This window comes from Melopsittacus undulatus, chromosome 1 (assembly GCF_012275295.1).
Source record: "Melopsittacus undulatus isolate bMelUnd1 chromosome 1, bMelUnd1.mat.Z, whole genome shotgun sequence".
NCBI lineage: Eukaryota > Metazoa > Chordata > Aves > Psittaciformes > Psittaculidae > Melopsittacus > Melopsittacus undulatus.
This window is the reverse complement of record NC_047527.1, coordinates 9448351-9472631: the sequence shown is the minus strand read 5'-3', so window position 1 is coordinate 9472631 and position 24281 is coordinate 9448351. Positions and strand designations below refer to the sequence as shown.

Below are 24281 nucleotides of genomic sequence, written 5' to 3'. Positions count from 1 at the left end.
TATTACGGGTTAATTAGGTTTGAAGAAGCATTTTGATTTATTATTAGTTGTTTAAATAAAAATAGCATCTTGTCACAAGGTTGGGTTTTGTAACTAAAATGTCTCAGAAACCCTATTGCCTTCTCCCTTCTCCAACACCCCCTTGCTTAGGCTACTTCGAAGAAAAATGTATTATGGTTTTATAAGAGCTGATCATCAGGAATGAACTGGGGTTTTTATGAAAAATGGGGAATTTGAGACCAAAATGCTCTACTTTGGATAGAATAGGAACATCTGGCAGCACAGACTCTACCATTCTCTCCTGCTGGGCTGCAGCAAACTTCTATCTCCAGCTGAGACCATGATTTTATGAATCAAAGTTCCTGGCAGCAAAACTAGTAAGTACCTGTATCTCTGTACTGCCTCTTGCCCACCTTGATCCTGCAGTACAGATTCCCCTTTGTCGTGCCAGATTAATTATTTGTGAGACCATGCTGTGAACTATATCAGGAAATTTGGCCAACTTAAAAAACAAACATTTGGCATTGGCAGTGATTTTCCCATCTAGAGCAGTCGTCTAAGTTCACAGCACAGCCTCCACAGGGAGAGGAAGCATGGGAACATTCATAGTTGGCATTGCTTCCAATTCATTAAACTGAAATCATGTTGCCTTATTGTTAAATCATCTTGTAAGGGGTTTTTTTATTCACCAAGTTCATTCGTTCTGACTTCTCCTCAGTCCAACTGCTAAATGCTATGATAGAGGGGGGTTTGTTTTGTTTGGTTTAGATTGTGGAAGCTTCTCTGCCAACGCTTATTGGAAACCAGCTTGTTCCACAAAGGTGCAAAACTGCTGCTATGATGTTCAAGAAAGCTCATCTGTCTCTGATACTCTATATCATCCAATGCACAAATACATCTGGAGTGATCTACATATACAATTTACTGGAAGACAGGAACATACCACACACCTGAGAAGATAATGATTAAGAGCAGTGCTTTACCCCACTTACACCTGATTTGCTAAATGTGAAAGCTATTTGTGTCACTGTCACCTCCTGATTTTGTGTTTAGAACTAATTCAGCTGTGCACAGCTCCCATGGAGACATTGTCTGATTCTTCAAGAACTCAGATCTTATTTATGCCTCTAGCAGAGGTGAGATCTTTTAAGAAGCCTGGTCTTGTTGCTTCAGAGCAGGCATTAGAGGTGTTCACTGTTTGCTTGAGGACACAGTCTGGTCTTTCATATGCATGAAATCCTGCAAGACAGGCTAGCCCTATCAAAGCACAAGGTGTATCCCAAGGAATTACTCATACTCAGTGAGAGTACCTGGTCTTAGACATTGTTTTCTCCATTTTATTGCAGAATATCCTAACACGCCTATTGCTCCTGCACTGCTGATGATTTATAAAACAAAGACCATTTTCACTCTGAACAATGACACTTCTGCATAAAATCAATTGTTCTAGCTCAAGACATCATTAAAAAATACGTATCTTGAATATTCAGAACAAGAGTTTAATATGATGCTAGAAAACCAGCTATTCCCTTCTTGCTTTTCCTCTCATTGAATCCATTAGAAATGTAGAAAATTAAATGTCTGATTAAATTGTTCATAGATGGCTCAAACTATACAATTTGATACATCAGCTATCAACTATGGCAAGACTTCTGCATCGTGGTGTGGTACAAAAGATCTTTCAGAAATATCATATCACATCAGACAGATAAAGGTTGACAGAAACTGAATGCTGCACAGCAGCGGTCAAGCAAATACATAACCCTGCTAGTGCCATCAAGCAGCCCCAAATGGCAAATAATTTTCAGCACATCTCCTCTAACTGCCCTTGAGTTTGTCTAAAATGTAGGATTCAGGCATAATCTTCATAAAAGAAAATGCATTCTGTGACTGTGGATAACCTCTTTTGGCTGTTTGTCTTTTTATAGATATTAAAGTGACTAGATGTGCCTAGGACAATGTCAGTAGTAGGGTCGTAATCCATAGATACAGGCAAATGGAGAGAGATGAGTAAATTTTTAGTAACTTTTCCATGGCTACAGGGTAACCTCCTGAACTCCCTGACCCTCTTCTAGGAACTGATCCTGAACCACACAATGAAACGTGGTGATCGTATCTCCTGCGCACTGAGCAACACAGCACTCTTTTGTCATCATTTGGCACACAGGATGCTATTACAGATACCTGAAATGTTCCTACTTAGAATGAACAGTCTTATCCTTTGACGCAAATAACCTTCTTTATTCAGTGTTTTCTGTGTGTTGGTTAGGTACCTTTTCCTTCTACTTGTCCTCTACAAGGAGAAATACAAAGCCAAACCTTCCAGATGTCATTACTTTATTGTCCAAAAGCATCACCTCTTTTGTTGTGCTTAAGTAAACATGAAAGGCTCAGACAGGGATCCATCTTCTTCTCCAAATATGCATAACCTTGAAACCACAGTACATGTACTACAGAATTACTTTTAATTGCCTGTGTTGTCAAACCAGGAGTAGATCCTGTAACAACCCACAAAAAAACCCAAGACACAGCACAAATGCCTGCACCACAGAGAACACACTGTGAGCAGCCCATGGTAGTCAGGGTAGCTTAAGAAACGAAGAGATGGTAGTCTACCTCTCATTGCCCAGAAGGCAGTACAAAGCAGCTGTGGAGTTTCCCTTTCTGCATTTCCATATTTTGGACTCTTTAATGCCAATCTGACACTGAAATTTTCTCCACACTTTCTCTGCAGAAGTTGATCTCCCTTACTTACATTCCATAGAAGCCACATTCCATTTAAAGCCACTAGAGAATTAATTACTCCTAATAAAAGTTACAGCATCTAAAGAAGCATTATCCACTTCTTTGGGCAAGTTATTCCAATGCCTCACCACCCTCACAGTAAAAACTTCTTCCTTAGATCTAACCTGGACTTCCCCTGATTAAGTTTGAATCCATTACCCTTTGTCCTATCATAGATAACTTCTCAGTGACAAAAGATTTCAGCTAACACCTCGTCTGGAATTATCTGAGAGCATCACTGAGTTTTAGGGTGAGCAACACCCTGAATCTCAGATCTCTAAAGTGAAACTTCTGAAAATTTTCCTCAGGTTATCTCAGTACTTCTACCTAAGTCAATGCAGGACAGCCAAGGCAGAACAACTCTGATTACTTCCCTTAACAGATTATACAACTTATTAGGAGTAATGGTAGGGGAAAAAAATCATCCATCAGAGCTGCTCTGCAGCATTGGAAAGAGTTTAACTACATTTTAAGGAAAACAGAATTAAGAAGTCTGCACTTCTACTAAATTTGGGGTGGTGTTCTGCACAGCTGTTTTTATTGCTCTAGATAATGGCTTTTATCCAAAGTGGAATGTCAAAACTGAGTGAGCAATAATTACGTTTGCAGGGCTGACAGCAGTTCATCTTTTCTGACACACTTCACTGCTGGTTTCACCTGATCAGTCGTACGCATGTCCCAGCAATTACCTGCAGTATGCACTCCATGTCTCTTTCCAATAGAACTGGCAATCGCTATTACAATAGACTGCACAAGAGAAACAGAGAAGCTTTTCGTTTTTATTCCTGTACAAGTGTATGTTCCTCTGAATTTCCAAGCTGTGGCCATAGGTGGAAGAAAGAAGCAAGAGTCTGAAAATCATTTTCCCCCTTTGGTAGTGCAGTGGAAAAAGAAAGCAGTAGCAAAATGTAATGGTCCTAAATTACTCTCAAACTCTTTATCAAGAAATAAAGATAGCCTTATGAAAGCCCTTCCAGTCAGGGTGAGAGTAAGACTAATACCTATTAAAAGGTAAATTGGTTTAATAGGAATAGGACTAAAAATACTGGTAATGAAAAATACACGAGGAACATCACAGAGTTTAATGTCCTTTTCCAAACAGCCCTTGTCCTTCAAAGCCTGATTCTACTCTGAAAGGAAACTCTGCTGCACAGCTGTTTGTGTTAATCAGTGATACCTGCTGTCAAGCAGACCTCTCCCACAGCTGTTCTTTCTTTTAAAGTATTCATCCCAAAATCCAAAACAGTGCTGGAAACAAAGGCTCTTTACACTTTATTGTTAGCATTTTAGACTAAAGGCCAGCTGCAAGGCTGAATCTTTCCCACAGTTGCACCTGTAAGATGATGTTGTTTTGCTCCGGCATCATTAGAGATGGAGCCTACTATTGAATCTACAACTGATTGAAGCATAAGACAACAAGAATGGCCTTATAGCTTGCTAGCCCAGAAATAAACAAGGAAAATATCTCCTTTCTCCAGATTTCCCATTTTGGTTGCCCTGCTTCCATTCTAAATTGATTTTGGTAAAGCAATCTGAAAACCACAATGAAAGCAATTTGATATTCCTTGTGTTTATTTTTTCTTCAGTTTCTCCTTTTACTGTTGACTGTGATGATCCCCTGAAAACCAAATTCCCAGCAATGCCCTTTTTAGGATACTTTCCTAGAAAATGTTAAAAACAAAAAAATCAACAAAACCCCCAAGCAGCAACTTCCTCAGCCATCCCTGATGCTAACACTGGGCTGTAAACATGGCAGATCACAGCACCTGAGGCCTCCCTTTACTTTGGAGAAATCCTGAGTAGTGCAAGGGTAGTGGACTGTAGACTGACTTCAGTGTACAGAGAATTTCAGGCATCCTTAACCACACAGAAAACCAGTGCTGATATGACCCTGCGAGACTGCAGGAAATGGAAAACCTTTGAACCAGCAAAGAAAACTTTAGGGTAGTTGGAGATGGGGTAACAGGGACCAGGAGTCTTTGCTCTCCGGAGCTGCGCCAAAGAGCTTAAGTACAGTGCAACACATGAATCACTCATGTTCAATGGGAATTTCCTTACTAACTATCTAATGTGAATCAATTTCTTCTTTAAAAACTCCAAGAAGGCTCTTTATCTCAAAAATTTTAACTCTTAACTAGGAACTATACCGGAGAGAATATAGAGAAAGGGCATGGAAGCAAATGGAAACGTACCAGACAAAAGCTGTGAGGTTACAGCATTCCAGACCAGTTGGATTAAAAGTTTATCTCAGAGAGTTAGGCAAGGATAAGCATTTTCCTTTGTGAAACCTGTGGGTGTTATTTTGCCATTAGTCACAGTGAATGCTTCAGTGTGGTGAGTTGGAAGAAGTCAGATTGACATCAAAAGTACAGAGAGTGCTGTGGGAAAAAGTTGATTCAGTCTTTTGGCTGGCAAAATATGTCACAGGCAAATAATGAAGGATTAGGTTTCCTCTGTCTCTTTGCTAGCAGAGGAGACATATGGTACAGGATTCATTCTGCATTGACAGTGTTGTGACCTAGGACTAATTCCTTTGAAGACAGTGACTTATTCTGCTATAAAACAAGGATGAGATTAACATCAAACACTGATATTTGCTGTGGTTTAAGTTCTCCTTGCCTGACAATATAAGCCATGCTTTTGTTTTCACTGCTTGTGTAAGCATGAGAAACAGAAACTGGACTGTTTCTGGAATATTAAATAAATGATGCAAGACAAAACAACCACTGTCTCTGATGCTGAATGATGAATCTGCTGATAGCAGAGAGAGCTACTGGAGACTATTAAATCTTGATGGACATAAACAAGAGAAGGTCTTCAAATGGTTTACATCAGGATAACTGTGTGCAAGTTCATACAGGGTTTGATTCCATGCACAGCCACGAATGCTGTCCACATTTTGCAGTTCAGGTTGTTTAAAGGCATCTACTCAGTGACACAAAAGCCATTCTAGAATTTAGGCCAAGAATTACCCGTCAAAGTGGATTTCATACTGGAACTTCAGGCAATGAAGAGAACATAAATTCTGACCCTTACAAAAGAAAACCAAAGGCAATCAGTTTTATAAACTAATCTTCCCAATTGGCTGATGTTTTCTAGAAGCCATACAGTGCTAACTGTTAAATCTATGAAAGGACTCAAGGAGAAAGGACACATATAATGACAGGGTGACACACATTCTAGTGTTTCATGCCTGATCCAAAGCCTGTTGTTTGATGTACATAGGCCTTCTGGCTCTGATAGCTTTTTAAGCAGTTTCCTCCAACAGTCTTGGTTTGTTAACTATCAGAACACAAGTGAAATGAAGCATTTCAGATATCCTGGGGAATCACTTATGTGTCCTTCTTGATAACAATGTGATTTTTTTTCCCTGGAAGGATGAAATCAGTTCTTAGTGCATAAGTTTTGCCATCCAGAGAGACAACATTGGCCAGATACACCCCTTCCAAGGTACGTACAAATGTTTCAAATTGCAAAATATAAGAATTTCTGTTCCTAAAGGAAAGTAAAGCCCCAAACAGGCCCTACTGTTCAAGTATTTTTCTTTCTGTTTATATAGTGCAGTGCTGAAAGCAATTAAAACCATGTCTTACAGACAGCACTACAAACATATCAGTTGTCAATATTAAGCTGACATCTGATGGCCGACACTGTACAGGACGTGCATGTGCTACCTATGTTAAAATCTGGGTAAAACCAAGAACAAGCACAAATAACTTCTTCATGTTGTCATCCTTATGAACATCCACATCCGTGTGTTAAGGTCACCTTGATTAATCACTATGTAAGCTTAAATCTAGCATGCATGAAATAAACACATAATGTAGTTGCATTGTAAATAACTTTTGTCATTCATTTGGCCTTCTTTCTTGCCTTCTGACATGTTTCTTTGTATTATTTCCACAAAGAGTTTATAAAAAATAAGAAAAAATCTAAGTCATGGCAATAATTTCTTTCTTTAATGAAAAAAATTATTAATATAAAAAATAGAACCAGTCAGACTAAATACCTCACAAGATTATATTAAAAAGCGTTTGGGAACAATATCTAGAGATGGGCAAGCCAAATTTGGAGAACTAGAAAAGTGTTATGAAGGGCTACTTTAAAGTATTTCTTTAACGAAAACCAGTGAGTATGTGTATCTGTGTCTGTGCATTTTAAAATCTTTAGTTCTTGTCAGATTATATAAAAAACCCCTCAATCTTCACTTTTTTTTTATCTTTTTCTAGTTAGTAGTGAAGAGGTGCAACTTCTGCATTGCTGGGCAGCTCAGCCCTGTAGGTGTGCAAATGCCTTTCTTAGGCTGGAGCAATTCTGGTCACACTCAGCAGTGAAAATGTGGCTACCTAGAGATAATATAGATTCAGAATACACCAATAGAATGTGGGCAGCATATGATAGCTCTCTGCTTTCAGTTTCCACTGAATTTAACTGGAAACTGAAATGTAAGAGTCGTGGCCACCCAGAGCTGCAAAATCCTGCGTCTGGGAGATGAGGACCCCTGCTGACATCAGTTGAATAAAAAGTCTTTGCTGGATCACAAGGGCAGGTATTGCTGATTGCAGGACTTGCAGTTGTGAGAGGTGGCCAGTCTAGTCCAGGACTTGCAGGAACAGCAGCAGCACCACTGGATTTGAATGGGATCATCCAAGAACTCCTGGAAAAAACACATCCTAATCTATAGAATGTCGATATGTGCATCTTCAAAATGATTATAACAATAAAAAGACCCAGGATGACCTACCTCTACCTATCACCTTACTTTCACTTAGTAGAACAAGAGCGCTTGTATTTCACATGTGTGATCTATACCATCCTTTACTCTGAACAGAAAACCCAGCATGAATCTTCAAAGTAATCATCTTTCAAAGAGATTCCTGTATCTGGCAGGAGTAGAAATGGTTGTCTAAAAAATCTTTCACTAAAAGTGTCTGTATAGTTGCTCTGAACTGCTGATACCGATTTTATAGTCCAGAAATAAAGGCATTTTGCTGAAAGACTGAATTGCCCTTCACAACATGAAAAAACATGATTAAAATATCCTGACAAGGTTAGAGTCTATTGCTCATTGCTCTTGAATAGAAAGTTAGCCACCATGTTCCTTGAATTTCAACTGTGTTCTGGAGAAGGAATGCCTGTTCATAAATAAAAGCCCAATTCCCTGCTTTCCAGCAGAGTGGGATGCTCAGCCCAGTAACAGAAAGCAGCCTCAGGTCTAATGGACCCACTGTGGATGTTACACATGGGGAAACTTTGCAAGAGACTATCTTATGAAGTTTCCCAGAATGTAGGGTGGATATATATGCAAAGGAAAAGCCAAGACTATTCCACCTCTTAACAATGCTCCAGCTATTCAGCAAGCATGAACTAATCTCTGTATTTACTTATGGCACTACATGCCTATATTGTTTCCAATATTTTCATGTGTATCATATTATCTAATGATAGTTCTACAGCAAGCTGTACTCCTAAAGATGTCAGAGAAAATATCTATATCTTCTAACATACACAGAACTTGCTTAGAGCAGGAACAACCAAGAAAATTTTTATCCTTTGTGATTAAGTGGCATATGTATCACAAATGTATATAATGAACAGAATCTACAGATGATCCTCTTAATATATTTATATATATATTTAAGTATATATATATAAATAAAACAAATCAGACCATCTTAATGACATAAAAGGAGGAAGATTGAAAGCCAAATAAAAATTAGCTGATGATGACCTGAAAAATATTTATCTTTGGGTAAAAATGACCCTTCCTTATTCAGCAGGTTCACTCCTTGCTGTTTCTTAGCCTTCAGCAGGACTTTATTGACAATACAGTCAATACAGTTAACCAGCTCTTAGCATCTTGGAAAAGGCAATTAGATTCTGCCATTTTTTTGTACCGTCAGTAATATTGTTGTTTAATAGCTCATCCAACATGTCCTTAGTGAACCACAAATATAAATCCTTGATGCTGTAGTATTTCAGTCTACACAATAAAACTAGTTCAGACTAATCCATCAACCTCAGTGTAGCATTCATTAGCAATGCAAAATGGTTTACTCCTTTGGGAACTAGCGGTGAGAATACTTTGCAGCATAGCCAGAATTAGGAGACAGTATCATTTAATTATAGAAAGTAGGGCACAAGAGGACCTTGACAGGTTACTTAGCCCAAGGTCCAGGTCCTGGATATTATTTAAATCACTCCTAAAAAAATGCCTCTCTAAACTGCTTAATCATACCTCAGGGTAAAGCCTCCCAAGATAAATTAGGTCATTTAAATTATTATTAGGTTATTGTTACAAGGTTTCTCCTACTATTTAATGTAAACATTCCTTACAATAACTTAGGACCATCATCTTTTGATAGCAATAGATGAAACAACAATTCTTCTCTGTAGCAGTCACTGTACATATATGAATGCTGTCACAATCTCCCTTTGTCTTCCTTTTCTCTAGAGCAATCCTCCATCCTAGAGACATGAGAAAATGAGCAGGATCTACTGCAGCTGAAAACATTACGTTTAAAGACCATCATGATTAACCAGATTTCCCCTTCTCCCTCCTAACCCTCCTGAATGTTCTCATCTCCAGGCAGAACAGTCCCAGCAGTCGCAGCCTTTTGTTATTTGTCAGATGGTCTTTCATGGCCCTTCTCTGAACTCACATATCCACATCTCTCCTGTACTGGATAGTCCAGCACTGGCCACAGCACTGTAGATGTGTTTCACTAGGACTAAGCAGATGGGAAGGATCACCTTCCTCAGCTTGTTGAGAATGTTCTGCCCAGGAGACTATTAATCTTTTCATTGCTGGTTCATGATCAGTTTGGTGTCTACCACGGCTCCCAGGGCCTTCTCTACAGAGCTGCTTTCCAGCTGATCATCTGCCAGTCTGTACCAATGCACAGAGTTGCATAGGTGCATTCCCTTCTGTTGAACTCCATGATGCTCCTGTGAGCCCTTTTCTCCAGCTGAGATCCCTCTGAATGGCAGTGCAATCATCCAGACCATTCAGTGTATCAACCTCTCCTCCCAGTTTTGTATTGTATGCACCATGTAAGACTGTGTATTGAGTTTGGTGGGAGCCGATGGGACTTAAGGAGTCCCACAAGATACTCTTGTAACCACTTAAGTAATTTAAGGAGTCCCTCAGCTTGTGGAGTGTTGAAAACTTCACTTGGTACCCCCTTGTACTTTTAAGTCTCTAGATCACACTGAAAAATGGCCTCTAGGCCAAATGACTATCCTGGGAATAATTGCTATGACCACCACCTATTCTTCCGTGTTTTGTAGACCACAGGCTTCATACAAAGTCTGTGAGAATTTGTGTGTGTTTAGAATTTGGATTTTTTTTATCCTTTCCTTATTTGTAGGTTACTCTAAAATTTCCTCTTTTTTGTCTGAGATTCACAGAATCCCAAGGGTTGGAAGGGACCTCAAAAGATCATCTAGTCCAACCCCCCTGCAAGAGCAGGGTAACCTAGAGTACATCACACAGGAACTTGTCCAGGCGGGCCTTGAATATCTCCAACGTAGGAGACTCCAAACCCCCCTGGGCAACCTGTTCCTGTGCTCTGTCACTCTGTTCTTCCTGATGTTAACCAATAACTTTGAATTGTCACTACATGATAAAGGCCACTAAGCTCTGAGTAAGCATTCTGCAGGTTCTCTGAAGATCTCCAGCTGTTGAATCCATATTGCTGTTAGGCAGAAGATGGCAGTTTGATTTCCAGATTATAGTTTAAATTTCTAATGATAGTAATTAGAAGAAATGTCTCTTAATTAATGGTGTGTGTATTTTCCATTTTGAAATTGCACCTATAAACTCTCTTTAGAGATACACAAACTTTAGGAGCATAGTAAATATTATTTTGACTTGCAAATGTAATTACTGAACCTGAAAGCAAGTTACAAAAAAAGAGCAAGGCATGAAATTACACAGCATTGCTTTTGCTGAGTGTTTCTATCTATATAATACAAATATATGCAAATATATGAAGAGTTTTGAACCTTTAGAAATTTAAATATGGGATATTATTCAATTTTATTAGATATACTGGTTGCTTTTGCATTTTAAAAAGTCAGCCGTGTCAAGTTTAATTATAGAAGTCTTGTGTTGCAGAAGAAAGCCACGAGTGATCTCAAATACTCTTCCTTTGTGTACATCATAAAAAGAGTTCTTCAGTAAATGATATGTGGATAGCCCATTTGTAAATTCAACGAGGAACTTAGTATGTTCTGGTGCCATGGAAAACAATCTGGCCAGCCAATTTTTGTCAGCTGCTTGAAGAGAAAAGAACAGCTACCTTAACATTCTCCGTGCCAAGTTTCAAGGCCTCAGGCCATCAAACAAACTTATACACTTCTTTATGCATCTGAGTGCTTTCCTTGACTTTTAAATAATTGGCATAATAAGATGCAGCCTTTTACAATCCTCCAAAGTCACATTACCTCTGAGAGTCCTCTCTTTAAAGCTTGTCAATTGTTTTGATTGTTGATGGGATTTGGAGTAAGTGAATGCTTACATAAGATATTTTGCTATGGAAGAATAGCAAAGAAGAGTGGTTGTCATCGTGACAATGTGCAAAACTACCCCTTAAGAATAAGTAGACACAAGTACATTTTTACAGGAAAGAAGGTGATAAGTCACTGGAAAATCTTTTCTGAGCATGAAGAGCTATTAAGAAGATTACTGAAGGCCCTATCATCCTGTACCATCACATAGAAAATGCAAAATTTCATGTGTTCTTCTGCCATTTCCTGTAGCCTCTCAGGTGGCTATTGAAACACAGCAGACAAAAGCAATTACATTAGCAGAAATAAAATACATGCAATAAATTCTTCCTCTCTTCCCACTGTTGTAAACAAGCTGCTCTTACTCTCAGGACTGGGAAGAACATGGAAACTCCTGTGGCATCAGAGTGGCATTTAGCTGCACTCTAGAAATGATAAAAAAAATATTTACAATAACATCATTGGGAAACATTCATACAGCTTAAGCTCTGCCTAGGCCTTAAAAAATGATTTTTACTGGTTACTCTCAAAGATATTCAGGTCTTGGAGGAATCAGCTTCAAATCTTTGCATCCATTTTAGGATATATTGCTTCCTTAATATTTCAAGTACAGCCTACTATATAGAATCATAGAATCATTTAGGTCGGAAAAGACCTTTAAGATAAGCAAGTGCGATCATTAACCCATTAACTGCCAAGTCCACCACTGAATAATGTCCCTAAGCACCACATCTCCACATCTTTTAAATACCTCCAAGGATGGTGACTCAACCACTTCCCTAGGCAGCCCATTCTAATGCGTGACAACCTTTCTGGGGAAGGAAGTTTTCCTAATACCCTGTCTAAACCTCCCCTGGTTCAACTTGGTGACATTTCCTCTCATCCTATCACTTGTTACCTGAGAAAAAAAGACCACCTCCCACCTCACTACAATTTCCTTTCAGACAGTTGTAGAGAGTGATAAGGTCTCCCCTGAGCCTTCTCTTCTCCAGACTAAACACCCCCTGTTCCCTCAGCCATTGCCCATCACACTTGTGCTCCAGGTCCTGCACCAGCTCTGTTGCCCTTCTCTTGATCCTCTTCAGTACCTCAATGTCTTTCTTATAGTGAAGGTCCCAGATATGAACACAGGATTTGAGATGCATCCTCACCAGTGCTCAGTACATGGGGATGATCACGTCCTTGGCCCTACTGCCACACTATTGCTGATACAAGCCAGGATGCTGTTGGCCTTCTTGGTCACCTGGGTACAAGCTGACAACCAGCTGCCGACCAACACTCCCAGGTCCTTTTCCATTGTGCAGCTTTCCAGCCACACTTCCCTAAACCTGTAGCATTGTGCACGGTTGTTGCGGTCCAAGTGCAGAACCCAGCATTTTGCCTTGTTGAACCTCCTACAATTGGCCTTGGTACATCAATCCAGCCTCTCCAGATACCTCTGCAGAGCCTCCCTATACTCTAGCAGATCAACATTCCCACAAAACTTGGTGTCCTGCAAATTTACCGAGGGTGCACTCAATCCCTTCATCTTGATCACTGACAAAGATATTAAACAGAACTAACCCCAGTGTACTTAGCATCTTGATCGGGTATAAAAGTATACACTATCCACTCAGCTTCTTTACAATTCAGAGGAGGGCAGGCAGTAGGGGAGGTTGCATCCTTGCAGCATCAAGGAATGTCTTTGGAATGTAATCATCTATGCTGCTAAACCTCCAAAACTGTCACAGGCATTGTTCTGCCCTTGGTCAAACAGTCCTCTCTTCACAATTCCTACATGTACTTCAGCAGTCATCACAGACCTGCTTTTCCCATCAGACAGATTGGATGCAGACACCCTGTTTGGGATTAATACAGCTACAACCTTTGGGGAGAGGGATTGACTGAATCCTGAAATGTGTCCTAATTTTTCTTAACTCTTTGAGCAGCACAGAGCTCAACCTGAGACCTACAGTCTTCAGACAATTTCACTCAGTGTCAGGAAGGAGGGGATTTCTTCTTACTCACAGGTTTACAGTATTCACGTATGGGTCAGGACTTAATTTCCCTCAGTTCTAGGTGTGGCAGTTTGAACCAATGCATCCCAATCCTAGGAAATAGATCTATTAAATTAATTAAAGTGGAAAATTTCTCCATTCCTCTCACTGAAACTGGTCTACTGCATGGATATGAAAGCAAGAAGCGTGTGGTCAGAAGAAAGCTAGCTAAGGAGGTGTCTGCCTCTGCATGTGGCATCTACTACAAAGTTCCCTCAGCACAGACAGACTAATGTAAAGGAATCAGACTAAGTAGGCTAGAGTAGACTAGACTATTTCAGTTGAAATGGAACTAATATGATCATCTGGTGCAACTGGCTCACTGCTTCAGGGCTTACCAAATATTAAAGCATGTGATTAAGGGCATTGTCCAAATACCTCTTAAACACTGACAGGCTTGGGGCATCGACCACCTCTCTATGAAGCCTGCTCCAGTGTTTGACCACCCTCTTAACAAAGAAAAGTTTCCTAACGTTCAGTCTAAACCCCCCCTGATGAAGCTTTGAACCATTCCCATGCATCATGTCACCAGATACCAGGGAGATCAGCACCTCCTTCTCCACTTGCCCTTCTCAGGAAACTGCATAGAGCAATGAGTTTGCCTCTCAGCTTCCTCTCTTCCAAACTAGTGAAAACCAGAGTCTTTAGTCCCTCCTTTTAGGACAGACCTTACAGCCTTTGAGAGAATTATATGAACCAGGTCTTTCAAGAAAGAGTAAAGTTATATGCAAAAATTTCCACTACTTCCAGTGTATTAATTTTTTAACAAAAAAAGTGTTTCTGACAGAAGTCAGTCAAATATTCCTCTTTTGATGCATCATGGAAGATGATGGGCATGTTTTGCACAAAAACCTCAAAACAATTGAATGTATTAGTCACATATTACAGCAACTGAGAAAGGCAAATTTTCAAATCAAATAAAGGCCAGAAACCTAAAGTGATGTGTGTGGATCAGCACAGGCCAGTGATAAATTTAGTGATGAAATGGGAATGATCCTCATTCTCAGTCCCTAGCTGAAATCCATGGTGAATACTGCTCCTTCCTCTGAAAGAATATACATACCCAGCACATCAAATTAGATACACACTGAGCACGTGTGGAATGATTTCTATGTCAATCATAACCCTCTCCAGTATGTTTATAAAGATTACTAATTCTAATAAGCACTAGAGGTTCTTTTTCATGTGACAGAGAATCATAGCATAAAAGAATGTGCATATCCAGATCTTGTACAGTTATTTGAATAACTGCCATGAGGTCTAAGTAATTCTGTTACCTAAGACCCTTATTCCAGAGTTATAAAACACCTGTTACACAGTATAATATATAATTCTTCTGTGCTGATTCATTGTCTTAGTTATTATTATTTTTTATTTGCATTGTGATGATACCTCTGGATCGACGGATGAGGCTTCTGTTGCGGTAGACCTAAAGCAAGCAGCACAGAATAGATAGCTCCATCACCTGAGTAACTGCCAGGTAAATGAAGCAAATGAGAAATAATAAAATGCCTGGAGATCAGATCCCTCCAAAGAAACAAACTGCTTTTACTAATTAGGATTCTAACACTGTTGAATGTTTACATTGATTTCACTGAAGTGGGATTTCTGCATTTTATTTTTAAGGGACTGTGCTGTTAAAACAAAAGGAAATAAAGATGCAGAAAAATCCAAAGGTAAAGTAATGATGAAATCAAAATTATATAAGAAAAATGAAGTAAAAGAACTAAACCATCAAACTAATTCAAACAGCATTTCATTTATACCTGGCATTACTGTTCTTCTAGATTAAAACTGAGAGCACCGTGTGAAATGATAACACTGACAGACTATTTGGGAGAAGTACAGTTATTTGTTGGAGTTTGGGGGAAAAAAATAGCTTGGGTTAGTTTGTTTTTTTTCACACTAATATGTTTCAGCCGTTTTTCTGACTGCAGCAATGGTTAATTAATGAACTCAGCAGCCTTCCTCTCTCCTCTAGGGCTAACTGCGTGAAACCTTGCAGCAGAAGAAGCTGGCAACTGAAACAGCAGCACTTCTTAAAATAGTTGCTAATAAACAAAACCCACACAATGAAATACTGCTCTGTCAGCCAGGGGCTGGCTTTGCAGTTCACTCTGTGCACATTTGTGGTATTGTTTGTTCTAGATTAGGCAGTACCACACATATCTCTGTCCACAGACCTAGGTGTCCAGAAAGATAAAAGTGACCAAGCTCACTACAAGACAATCCTGGAGGAGCTGGATGCCCATGTTCGTGTTCTGTTTCAGAAGAAATGTGGATTCAGAGCAGGGATGTCCCTAAAGAGGGTCTGAGAAGTTACCTTCTTGGCTCACTGAAAAATCCTAATGTCTGATGGATTCTATCTCTTGCACTCTGTGGGCTTTACATCAGGTCCCTAAATCATGCTGTTGGGAGTCACTGAATCAGTCAGGCCTTAGTAAGATCCTTTAGTAAGATAATTAGTTCCTAGTAATGTGAAGTGCTCAGTACTTTTGTGCCTGATCCCCTTTGACCAACCAGGTGTCCTTTATCCCTGGTGTGAATGAATGAGGCTGATACCAAAATGCTAAAGATTCATTGCACCATTAACTCAGAGATTTGCATTCATCTCCATCCTTGGGCCAGACTGCAACTCTACGGTCTCTTCTGCATTGGGGATGGGTACAAGCTGCACTGCACCAAAACCAGAGCAAGTGAAACAGACTCTGCCACTGAAGGAAGGGCTAGGAGAAAAAAAAAGGCCAAAGGTTCCAAAACCACAAAGCAAGGTCGTTGTGCACCTCATTGGCAGACACATGACTACTGAAGTTTAAGCTAGAAGCCTGTATTGAATGTCACCATGCTCTTAGGGATCCTTCCACAGCATGCAAATGGAATCTAATATTTCAGATTGAACATAAAATGTGTGGTGAATGAAAGGAGAGCTACCTAGGAGGGAACTGTGACACATAGGGAGTATGTCTTAAACCTCATTTCCCCCCAGGATTTAGAGATTCACTGTGAAGTGAATATATTTGGGCTCTCAGCCCCAAGCTCCCTTTTTCCCCCACCCTATGGACACTGCTTGTATCTTTTTGCTCAAAAGCTGAACAGGGACCCCCATTGACTTTTACAATAACCATATATTTTCCGTACAGCAGCTCAATGACTGGAGGCTCACCCCTCATCCAATATCTCCTGCCTCACTAGGAGATGCCCTCCCTGTAGGCTGTATTTGCTTTTGAGGAACTAGATAGGCAGCAGATAAGAAGGGAGAGAAATTCTCTGGGGAAGCTTCAACACTGAAAAAGATTTAAGATCCATCTCATCAGAGACTGGGGAGCAGACTATACAGCCTGCTGGTTGGGACATGTGCTTGAGGGAATCATTTAATAACATATTATATAAAACACTAAAATGTTCAGCAAGGACATCATCAGAGATGAATTCCTTAATCAGTTGGTTACAGACTCAGGTTTAGTCTTTCTTTTTTTTTGGCCTGCTGGATCTTAGCTTCTTATCTTTCCAGAAAAGAACAGCTATGCTAGGAATGGGGAAGGTTTGCTTTGGAAATTTTCTGCTCAGATAGAGAGGGAAATTTCAATCCTCTCTTGGGGGGGAAAGGTTTAAATCCTTGATCTGCCATATCCTAGGAACATCATCACCACATTTGTTTCACAGAGGAAGAGTGCAATCCCCTTCTCATCTGGCTTTGACAGCAGGCAAGCACTGTGTGAGTAGTACAACTGCTAAAGGTGTTCCCATTGGAACAGTGTTTGGATTCTAGCTGGGCTGCATGGAAACTAACACTGAGTCATTAAGGCACTTCACAGGATGCTTAGAAACAGAAGGGGAGTTTAGTGCAAGAAGACTGCCTTAAATGTGATGTTAACAAGGTGCTTGCAGGGATGGGATGCTAGGCAGGAACTGAGTATGGCTTTTCAGGTTTGGAGTCTCCATCAGCCTAAGCACCACTTTAAAAGCTTGATTCTTTTATGTTTACTAAATTTCACCTTTTACACTCTAGTTCTCCTTGTGCTTAGCCAGATACTCTGGAAATAAGGAAAATGGAGGAAGGAGTTCTTCCACTCTGCCCTCTGGAAAGAGAAGAATCCATTAAACTGTTCTAGTTTTGCCTTTTTCTTTCTTATTCAGCTCACATCATGGATAGGGTTGGGAACTGCAATAAGAGGAGACTGGAGATATTTATTCCCTTCAGTCTTCCATACAGGCTATTAAGGATCATTCCAGAATGATCTGCTGTTAACAGCTGTGTGCAGCTCCCATGTGTGATTATTTTGCATTAGATGCTGCTGTTTTATGGTGTTTGCCTCTTTCTGAGCCATGAGAAACAGCAAACGAGCAATAAACTAAACTTTAAAAACAACTCAGAAGTGTTCTGACAGCAAAAAAAGTGTCATATCAGATCTAGCAAAGTAACTTTCACTGTGCAGTAACTGTTGTAGGCTGAAACTCACTGATAAAAGCAGGTTTCATTCATATTTCTGCCTGAGTTCATCCATTTTGGAGGAACTCTCTGAAGGCAATTAATCACCAAATTGTAAATATAACTAATGCATTTGCCCTACTTAGCACAACAATGATGCAGCTGCTTCAGACAAAAGTGTATCCAATTCTAATCTAATGCTGTGACCCACTGATACTGGTCAGGTGATATTACAGGATATAAAAGGAAAGTAGGACATAATCCAGTCTAAAATCACACAATCAGGTTAAAGTCACCCACTATGGCAGAAAAGTTAACAGTAAATAACACTGTAAAGCAGCCACAGGGATATAGGTAGAGTATTTTGATTCTGATTCTCATCAGTAGCCAACTTGGAAACATCCTTATACTTCTGAGATTTAACAGCTACTCCAAAAGCATTTGGCAGATATTTTGAAGAGAGGAGTGTCTTTTGTGCATACTTATATACTGATATCAGTGATCAGATTTGGGGACATATGTAACTGAAATATGAATGTAAAAGCTGTCAGTTGCCATTGCATAATTATAGATTTATCTCTATGGGACTCCTTGTGATTTCATGAATCCTGCCTTTTACTCTATTGATAACCATGACAGAGGGTTTGGGGGAAAAAAAAAACACAAGCAAAAATCACTGTATTAATTCACAGAACTGCCTAGACCTGGAAAGACAGATTCTAAGAGGGGGGAAAAATAGTTTGCCTTGTATTCATGTTACCCACTTCAAGGTTATTTCTAAATGTATTTTTACAGTTTTAGTTTATATATTGCATTTAGGACTTGATCATCCAAGGCATCCCTTATGCAGGTGATTTGCTCACAAAAGTAAGCTTACTGACTGCTGGAATTTACTCATGTGAATGAAGAGTGACCAAGCAGAGGGTTAAAATCCAGAGCATGTTTGTAGCTTACATAATTCCAAGCCTGTCAAAATTCATATCTATATTATCATCTGCCTATGTTACATAACACTAAGGAGCTCTGAGTTGTTTGTTCTTCCCCATATGTCTGAAACACATATATAGGAAAAAATAGTCTTTGAAATTTTGGATTCTATACATTATCATGGAGGATACAAGAATAAATGCAATAGAAATGAAACTTTCATTTTGGGGGATGTCAGAGGCATATGTCCCTCCTAGTGCAGTATCTGACCAGGCACACAAATCAATGCACTTGTTTACCAGTAAGATCATAGAATCATAGAATAGTTTGGACTGTAAGGGACCTTAAAGATCATCTAGTTCCAACCCCCTTGTATTGCGCATGGGCACCTTCCACTAGACCAAGCTTCTCCAAGCCCCATCCAACCTTGCCTTGAACACTATGGGGCATCCATAGCTTCTCTAGGAAACTTTTGCCAGTGTCTCACTACTCTCACAGTAAAAAACTTTTTCCTATATCTAATATAAATCTGCCCTCTTTCAGCTTAAAGCCATTCCCCTTTGTCATGCAATTGTTATTTGCTTCCTGACAGAAGCTAGTCAAGTCAGTACTAGTGTTGCCTTTACCTAAATCTTGGCATCAGGCTCTCCCTTGGCTGAGCAGCAGCACTTTGCTCAGTTTTTCGTACTGGGGTCAGTTGGGTTTAAGGGTGGTCATATCTCCCCATAAGCACTGAGCACTTGGCAGGATTAAAACTACTGAGTCTACATGTTTGGTTTATTGTGGGGGTTTAATCTAACTTCTAGCCAGTCTTTTTTCCCTCACCTTTACCAAGGATGCTGGTTTAAATTCATTTTGAGATGCAAAGAAGGAAAAATCCAATGACCTCTTAGGTGCTACTGCAATAAAAAATGGGGAAAAGTGGGCATTATTTGTATTCATGACAATGCATACTTTGTTAACTTCAACAAACAGCTGAATCAGGTGGTAGTACTGCCTGCTTGTGTTCAGCATTACTGATGATTTGAACTGCTTGTGAACATATTTACCAACGAAAACTAAGGTTAATAAAGAGATTAAGGGAAAACAGATTGCAGCACCTGATTTTCCTCTTGCATGAACTGTTACATCTTCATGAGTTTAGGTAGACTTACAAGTGATTTATACTCATGTGACTGAGAAAAAGATCAGTGTCTGTGGATGCTATTGGGTATGGTAATAAACTGACTTCAGAGTAAATGATTCCTTCTATTCAGAATTGGATTCAGTAGTTTCTCTGCATGAAATTCTGGGCTCATAAAAATCAGTGGAAAGAACACTGTACCATGATCAGAGTTTTGTCCTCTGCTTTTTGTTCATTGCATACTTTAATTCCTGGGTTTGGTCCAGCATAAGCAGCTGACTGTATCCTAAGGCATAGCAACATGGCAACGAGGTATTGGTACATAATCAAATAGTTCATTTTGGACTTGTAAGGCTTCTCTGAAGGGATAATGCAGTATTTTATCTGGGAAAATAAGCCCTGTGATAAAAGAGAGTGCTTTGCCTGTAAGATCAAGAAGTCAGAGAACCATGGAATCATAGAATCACAAATCATAAACTGGTTAGGGTTGGAAGCGAACTGAAAAACCACCTGTGTTGTCCCAAAAGATTTCCTATATAACCTTGATGACACAGTCATTTAAATTCTCTGTGTTCACCCGTAAAGTGATAGTTATAGACCCCTTATCAGCCGTGAAAGCCTTCATTCATTCACTAACACCTGAAAGCGCTCTGCAGTTCTCTGATGCAACACTGCAACAGGGCAGGGCTGCTCCTGACCTGGGCGCAGGGTCAGACTTCCCCAAAGCCGCAGGGCCGAGGACACGGCGCCTGTCCCTGGGCGGTGCATGAGGTGCGCAGCACCGCGAGTGGGTGCGCAGGCGGGGTCCGCGGACAGGCGCGGAGGTGACGGGCAGCTCCCGGCGGAGCCGCTGGAGGGAGCCCCCGCACCGCGCAGCGGTTCAGCACCACGCTGCCGGACAGCGCCCTGGGGTCTCCCCGTGGCTGAGCGCAGGTTGCGCGTCCGCGACCGGCGGAGCTCCGCGAGCATCGCAGCGGGAGCAAAGCACGGGGCTGGAGCCGAAGGGCTGATGGGGACGAGGGGATGTCAAGTGGCCTCTGGGAAGGCGGGTGCCTGGGTAAATCAACACCGATGTGCGGCGAGCTGTGCATATCCCGTTAAGGAGATCTCTACGTGTAGTTCATGAAGGCAGTCATCTAGCTGATAATCTCTCATTGTGCACCTCTCAAAGGCAGTTCATTCACACAACTGGCAAGGTACCGGACTGCAAAGTGAAGGTGTTAGTATCTCTCCTATGAAATGTCTTTGTTAGGGGGTATCTGTGGGAAGTGTGTGTGTGTGTGTGGACTTGCTAAACAGCTGATACCTATGCATAATCAGACAGAAGGGCATTACTCATAGCTCCAGTATAGGACATGGAAATAAATTAAGAAATTGACATAATTCACGCAGCATTTGACCAGCACTAACAGCACTAGCAGTGCAAGGGAGCAGGGCATGGCTTGTGGCTGCCACTCATTCATCAGCACGTTACCAAGAGCTGAGGAGCAACTCTGCACAGTCTTGTCTCGCATTCACAGGGCTCACCAGGCACAAAACAGGGTGAACCTGGCCACTGGCAGTTGAGGTCAGGCAGTCAACAGCTAACAAGTGCACAGGGGAAGGACACAGGCAGGGATGGGCAGGGGTTTCAGGAGGTCCAGGGTCTGTGGAAGGTAGATTTGTCTCAAGAAACATCATCATCAAAACTTCTACGTACAAGATCAGTCACTTCCCAGCTGTGCATCCCAGCATGCATGTAAACAACATGCTACCAGCAACACATTCCTCTGCACCCTCCCTCCTTTGGGAACTATCTGCCAGCACCTCCACCCCCTTCTCCCTCATTCCCAGAGGTAGCCAAATAGCGATGGTAATCTGCTGTGAAATATTGGTAGCGCAAAGATGTGACTGTCTGGAAAGGGAGGGGGAAAGGGAGCAGCAAGAATCTCCAAGACTAAGTTGCCCTTGTTAGCCATCATTTTCTTGCCTTGCAGGGATGTTGGGAGTTTGGTGCATCCTCACTTTCATGTGGAAGAAGACAGGTGAGTGTGAAGGCAGCTTAATCCTGGGTTTAATTCCTCAGACCCACATCTCGCCTGGTGCCTCTCAGCAGTTTGCACTGCACACCCCCCTCCCTTGCCCCTCCTCTCCCATGTAACCAGTACTCTGTCTTAGACATCACTTGCAAGGATGCATCACAACGTTTGCCCCATGACCACCCGCAGAAAAGGCTTCTTGGCACCCTCCACAGACAGCCTGGGGTCTCGCAACAAACCTCCGAGAGGAGCTTTCCCCAATTTCACCCATTGAATTGCTTTGCTCTCCTTGCACAAGAGCTGCATGCTTAGCCCCTGTTTTCCCACTGCTCAGTTCAAGCTGCGCAGTGTGTACAGAAGCACCAGTCCTCCCAGCAGATCCAGAGTTAAAAGTCATGAGCAAGTGAAATGAGAGATGAGCAGTGGGAGAGTTTGGCCAAGACAGAATCATTTCATGCTATGGACCACTACTGAAGAGTAAGGGAGCGGAATTATGAATGACCCATCCTCCCTGCTTGCTCCAGTACCTCCTCTCCTCAAAGCTACTTCGAGGGACAGCAATGTAGTGAATGTACTAGCAGAGGGAACAAAGTGATTAGGAGGTGTCCCCACCTCCAGCTTGAGGTGAAACCTTGGGATAGGCAGTGGAAGACTGAGAAGGGGGAAAGGAGAAGGTTGTATTTGCCTATGGTCTCCTCTCCAGGTAACAAACCTCTGAGCACCTGACTAAAAGGGAGAGGATCTCCTGGGACACCCTACACCTTCTGTCACCCAGATTGATGGAGAAAGAGGACAGTTCCCACCCATTCCTCACCACGGTACCTGGTTGAGGGAAGTCACAGCCAACCTGGGGATAACCAGCTGCATGACGAGCTGCAGGACAGAGGTGACCAGCCCAGCCAGGATGGCCCAGGTGAGTGGCAGCGGAAGCATGCTGTAGGTTGCAAAAAGCGTGAAGAGCACATAGCCAATGCCGTCCCCAAGGAGGCCACAGCCCAGGCCAGCCGCCAGGATCTGCGTGGCCATGGCCACCCAAGTGACCACACCGCTGTACTGCAGGTAAGTGTACGAGGTCGTGTCCTTCCTGACCACCACTAAGGCACAGATCACCACCTCGATGCCAGTGAAGAAGCCTAAGAGGATGCCCTTAATGGGGTCCATGGGAGCAGAGGCCAGAGTCAAGTGGAGGAACAGCAGGGTCAGCTTGGTCAGCACGTCCAGGATGTTCATGACCACTTCAGATTTGCGCCGCTGGCCCAAGAAGTAGCGCTGGTAAAGGCGCTCCAAGTCCCGAGACTTGAAGGAGTTGCGGAGAGTGGGGAAGATCACCCCGCGATAGGTATAGCCCCAGTTGAGAAAGAAGTCGGAGTTGCTGGGGGCACAGTCTAGGGGCAGAAAGCCCAGGTCCCCACTGCTGCTCGTGCGCTCAGGGAAGACTTTGGTGCCTCCGTTGTTGTGGCGCTCGCTGCCCAAACTCCGTCCGGCCGACTGTCGCCGGAGGTGGTGGTGGTGGTGCGGCGGGTGAGGGTGGTGGTTGGGGCAGCAGGTCTCCTCGGAGCTGAAGCCCTTGCCCCCACCGCTGCTACTGCCGCCGCTGCTGCTGCTGTGCTCCTGGAAGAAGCGCTGCTCGGTGATGTGGCGCACGGCTGTCTGCCACAGCAGGCGCTGGGGTCTGCCGCTGCCGGGGGGAGTCCTGTTGATGGTGTAAAGTTCATCGCTGTCGCTCAGGCACCGCACCTCCGAGAGCTCCATGGCGGTGACTGGAGGGGGGCAGAGCACAGGAGGGGGAGGGGAGGGGGCACCGTCTTTGGGGAGGGGAACAGGGGGAGGGATGGATCCGCGGGAGAGGAGGGAGGGGATGGCGAAGGAAGGGTGGCGGCGGCGAGGTGGCGGTGGGGGGATCACATTTATAGGCAGGTCGCTGGGTCCGGTGTCTCGGTTGGCTGCGGGGCCGGTTTGTGGCTGGGGTCGGCGGGGCGGCTGCGCCGGCTCAGCGCAGGCGGCCCTCGCCCCTTGCCCGCTTCCGCGGCACCCCGCGGAGCCGCATCCCGCGGAGCCCGGCTGCGGCGCAGCCCAGGCGCCCCGGCGGGCTGGGTGAGCAGGGAGGGAGCCGAGCCGCGGGTCCGGAGAGGAGGAGGGAGGAGTGCAGCATCTACGGGAGCAGCCCCGGTGCCCTGCGGGCGATCCTTGGCCCCATCCGGAGGCTGGAGGCGCGGGGGGTCGGAGAGCCGCTTTGCAGAGAACCGTTCACATCGGGCAGCTCCTCTCGCCGGGGGTCCCGGGGCTCCGCTTCCCGGGAGCTGCTGTAATCCCCGCGGCTGCGGTCAGCGGGAGCCCTGCGAGCTCGGGTGGGAAGGTAGAGGCGGCCGGGTCGCGGGCATCCTCGGTCACGGCCCCGGAGCCGCCGGCCGGGGGCTGCCCGCCCGCATCCCCCCCGTGGCGGGGCATGCCCT

General features: G+C 42.8%; 1 protein-coding gene across 1 annotated transcript in view; it reads right to left on the bottom strand.

Moving 5' to 3' along the window:
• ADCY8 (adenylate cyclase 8) overlaps nt 1-23580 on the bottom strand; it is a 121865-nt gene extending 98285 nt beyond the window's left edge. The window contains exon 1 of the mRNA XM_034068583.1: nt 22651-23580. Within this exon, the coding sequence (XP_033924474.1) occupies nt 22651-23580 (930 nt within the window). The remainder of the gene's footprint in view (nt 1-22650) is intronic.
• Between the last annotated feature and the right edge of the window lie 701 nt (nt 23581-24281).